The 4,364-nt window shown below is 37.9% G+C and overlaps 1 protein-coding gene across 2 annotated transcripts; it reads left to right on the top strand.

Annotated features, from left to right (window-relative positions):
- Window positions 1-245: 245 nt before the first annotated feature.
- On the top strand, window positions 246-4,149 carry LOC121375381. Of its 2 annotated transcripts, none has more exons than XM_041502802.1 (3): window positions 246-291; window positions 1,398-1,527; window positions 2,060-4,149. In XM_041502802.1, exons 2-3 carry the CDS (start codon window positions 1,404-1,406, stop codon window positions 2,821-2,823), a joined length of 888 nt encoding a protein of 295 aa, XP_041358736.1. In that variant the 5' UTR covers window positions 246-291; window positions 1,398-1,403; the 3' UTR covers window positions 2,824-4,149. The 2 variants fall into 2 exon arrangements, with proteins under 2 accessions (XP_041358736.1, XP_041358737.1); XM_041502803.1 differs by lacking the exon at window positions 246-291 and adding an exon at window positions 1,070-1,147.
- Window positions 4,150-4,364: the final 215 nt, after the last annotated feature.

The following is a 4,364-nucleotide window of genomic DNA, read 5'->3' as shown; positions in this document are numbered from 1 at the left end:
TGTTTTTCTACATGCGTTAAGTTCATCTGTGCCAACTGTGTAGTATTACAATACATATCATAACTGCTAAAAACCGTAACTATCTTATTTGCATGCGTGCCAACAAGCGGGACGTTTTAACTATTTTGTTCTCCGATTCCATGTTACAGGTCAAACAGTTTTATAATAATTGTAGTTCACTGGTTACATACAATGGTATTAAAACGTCAGTAACATGCACGTCGCGATAACTGACAGTACGCAGTAATCATTCGACGTAAGAGCTGACCGATACAAGTAGCAAGTTTGAAGGTAAGTCAGGCATTTACAAAAAAGAATTACTGTTAAAAAAAACATTAGCTAAAATATTCGTAGATTGTTTGTTTCACTAATGTTAAGAAATTATATGATCCTCCAAATGCGGTAACAAAGGTTGTCAGTGTACATGTGTCACATATTAAAGGTGCACACCTTTGTTTAAGCCAGTGACAATGGACACTAACTACGTGTGTAACATATTAATGACGATGATGTTGACGGTTAACACGTTTTCGCTTTGTCACCTCACTGTCAGCTATAAACGTATTTCAACAGGTTTTAAAGCTACACGGTCATAACCTCATAAAGTATTATTACACTGGAAAATAATTAAGCACCACCTAATGTTGACTGTGTGACAGTGTGACAGTGTGACTTATACTTCGCAAGTACACACATTTCGATAATACAAAGCACTGCAATTAATAGTGTGTGTATACAAAGGGTACTGGAAAATACTGACAGCTGCAAGTGACGCTGTTGTTACTGTTAATATGCATGTAAATATATGATAAATAACAATGGAGCTGGAATCACACTGATGTGCTTTCCATAAATAATTTATTCGGGCCATCTCGGTAAATACCCACAAGATACAGAATATGTATAAACGACCAATATCAGGTTTAAACTACGTCATCACGCCATCTCGCTAAATACCCAGAAGATACAGAATATGTATAAACGACCAATATCAGGTTTAAGCTACGTCATCACGCCATCTCGCTAAATACCCAGTAGATACAGAATATATCAAAACGACCAATATCAGGTTTAAACTACGTCATCACGTACTTCTAGACGCCGTTTGGCTGTAATACAGTTCTAATGGTGCTTAATTCATTCCCAGGTGTGTGCAGGTGTAGAATTAATGTATTTAATTGTTTGTTTGTTTGTTTGGTGGTTGGTTGTTTATTTATTTATTTATTTATTTGTATAAAATTTATTTATGTACTTAATCATTATTTATTGCTCTAAATGTTATTTATTTATTTAATTTATTTATCTATTTTGGCAATAAAGTTATTAGCATATTGGAACATGAATACATGTTATTGCATATTAGTTATATCTAGTATTATATATATCGTTATTCCCAGAGATACATGGCAAAATCAATTACCGTCCGTGGACGGATGGACGAGGAAGATGAGAAATGTCTACAGAACTGTCTGCCAGAGATTGAACGATCTGTTGAAGCCAATCATATTGTCACGCATTTATTTGCAGGTAGGATTGATCGCCCTTGATGGGGTGTTTTCTGTGGCATGTGTTGTCCTGCCTATAAGAAAGTGCATATATTGTTTTCTTGCTGCTTTATCGTTAGAAGTAACCTATGTGGCGGCAGTGGGTTTAATTATGCCCTCCCTCCCCCCTCTCTCTCTCTCTCTCTCTCTCTCTCTCTCTCTCTCTCTCTCTCTCTCTCTCTCTCTCTCTCCCTTCCTCTCTCTCTCCCTCCCTCCCTCCCTCCCTCCCTCTCTCTCCCTCTCTTTCCCTCTATATCTCTCCTCCTCTCTCTCCCCCCTCTCTCTCCCCCTCTCTCCCTTTCTCTCCCCCTCTTCCCCCTCCCCTCTCTCCCCCTCTCTCTCTCTCTCTCTCTCTCTCTCTCTCTCTCTCTCTCTCTCTCTCTCTCTCTCTCTCTCTCTCTCTCTCTCTCTCTTTCCCTATTGTCGAAATAACTATATATTAGATACCCTGTAATCGTATTTTTAAAAATGTGCTGTTGTTATTGAAATAAATTCTTCTCCTTTGCTATCTGCAGCCCAAGTGATGACCTTTGATGACAAGAACGAAATCACGGGTGCAGAACCCAGACAAAAACGAATACGACTTCTCATTGACAAACTGATTTTACACGGTGGACGTAACGGATTTATCGAATTTATCAGATCGCTTGAAAAAAGTCACTATCTGGAAATTGCTGAAAAACTGATTAGCAAAAACTATTCCAGCGGCGAGAGTAATCTTGGAAATGATGTTCAAAACTGGAAACGCGATGCCAACATTGAACGCAGGCTGGAGGTACTCCGCGAAAGGATTTTCAAACTGGACGCGAAGGTATCGCAGTACGAAGTGTTGAAGGAAGACATTTTGGCCATGAAGGACGTGCTCAAAGAGATCCGGGAATTGTCGGAAATGGGCTCACAAACAAAGCTCACACTCGAACTACTCACCGAGCAACTTCGAGAGAAAACAGTGAAGCTAGAAGAGGCAGAGAAACAAATTGGTCGGCTAGAAATCAAAATAAGACATCTCGAACAAGAAAGACAGAAAGACAAACTGCAAATTGACCGCCTTCAAGGTTCGATCACACAACAAGAGTTCACGATTTTATCTCTGAGGAAAGAGGTGGATATACAATGCGAGCAGATTGAGGACAAAGGGAAGGAAATCAATACACTGAAGAAACACGACGTGGACAAAGAGAGAAGACTGGAACGATTGGAAAATATGATGGCAACCCAAATGGTCAAACCCAGACAGAAGTTGCAAAGCAGAATGATATCAAAAAACAGATTTCAGTAGACTTCAAAGTTAGACATTTCGTGGACACTGGGTTTCTATGGACGGTGTGAGAACAAAATGATTTGATGGACAACGCTAATAAAACTAATTTATAACACATTGACTATTATTATACACCTATTAAAAAGGGCACGGCTGAGGGATACTATTTGGACAACAATAGCAATACTTGTATTAAGTAGATGCTATGTGGGCCTAATTTGATGACATGATTTACAATAAGCAATCAAGGACAAAAGTCATGGATGTTGACAGTGCATAAGTGCTGGACTGCTCAAGCTGCCAGTGTACCACGACCATTGATATACCAGTCGGGCGGGGTTGGGTGGTATATCAATGACCGTGGTATGTGCTATCCTGTCTCTGGGATGGTGCATATAAAAGATCCCTTGCTACTAATGGAAAATTGTAGCGGGTTTTCTCTCTAAGACTATATGTCAAAATTACAAAATGTTTGACATCAAATAGCGGATGATTAATAAATCAATGTGTTCTAATGGTGTCGTTAAACAAAACAAACAAAAAGACATTGACTTCTCAAGGTCCTATCAGTCAAGTAATCACCCACCCTACACGTCAGACCTGACTCCACGGCATTCTGATCTGTTCCGGGATTCAAAAACCTTCCTTCATGGTATCCAATAGTTGATGATTAATAAACTAATGTGCTCTAGTGATGTTGTTACATAAAACAAACTTCAACGTTTCCTTCGCGGTAACCGTTTTGAAGATAATGATAATGATAATAAGTCTAAAGGGTGGTTGATGAGCCAGCCAGAAGAATTCTCTTTCCCCAATAGTTTGATAAATAAATGTGCCAAATGCATTGAAGTCAAGAGTGGTTTAATTAAAAAAGTAAAGTAGTAGTGTTTGATCTGTTATCACTTCCAGTGCCTATTTCTATTAACGTTTTGACTAATCCTCTGATATGTTACAAAAACAAATGTATATAAATTCAGATGTATGATATAAGTTACAAATATAAACAAGCAGATATAATATATATGTTGAAAGAAATGTTTTCGTACCAAATGTAATTGTAATAACCTTGTCCATGTTGTTGATCATTAGATTAATTTTCTTTTCATGTTTTTATTACAATTTAAATAGGGAATATTTATTTTTTAAAAACTACCAGGGAATTAATATCAGTATGGATTCGGTTTTATTAATACCCCCCCCCCCCCCCCACACACACACACACACACCACATACTGAATTTACTAGAAGTGTGTTTTAACATCTAATAACAAATTAAAACGTGTGTGGTTTTTATGATAATAAAAACTGTTTTCTCATGGTTGTACTGAATATTGTGTTTAGACATGTTTTTGTTTGGTAAATGTGCAGTGTTTGAACACCTATTTTTAAGGGTAATTAAGGATAATGAATTGGAGATCCCCAAACTCTACATATCCACGATGTTTTGGGGCAATAAAAGGAATCATTATAGTACACTAAATATAATATATTAATGGGTATTACTTTATTTCTACGCGCGCGCGCGCGCGCACGCACAAACGCACACGCGCTTGTACAAA

Source organism: Gigantopelta aegis, chromosome 6 (assembly GCF_016097555.1).
Source record: "Gigantopelta aegis isolate Gae_Host chromosome 6, Gae_host_genome, whole genome shotgun sequence".
Lineage (NCBI taxonomy): Eukaryota > Metazoa > Mollusca > Gastropoda > Neomphalida > Peltospiridae > Gigantopelta > Gigantopelta aegis.
This window is presented reverse-complemented; position numbering and strand designations above follow the sequence as displayed.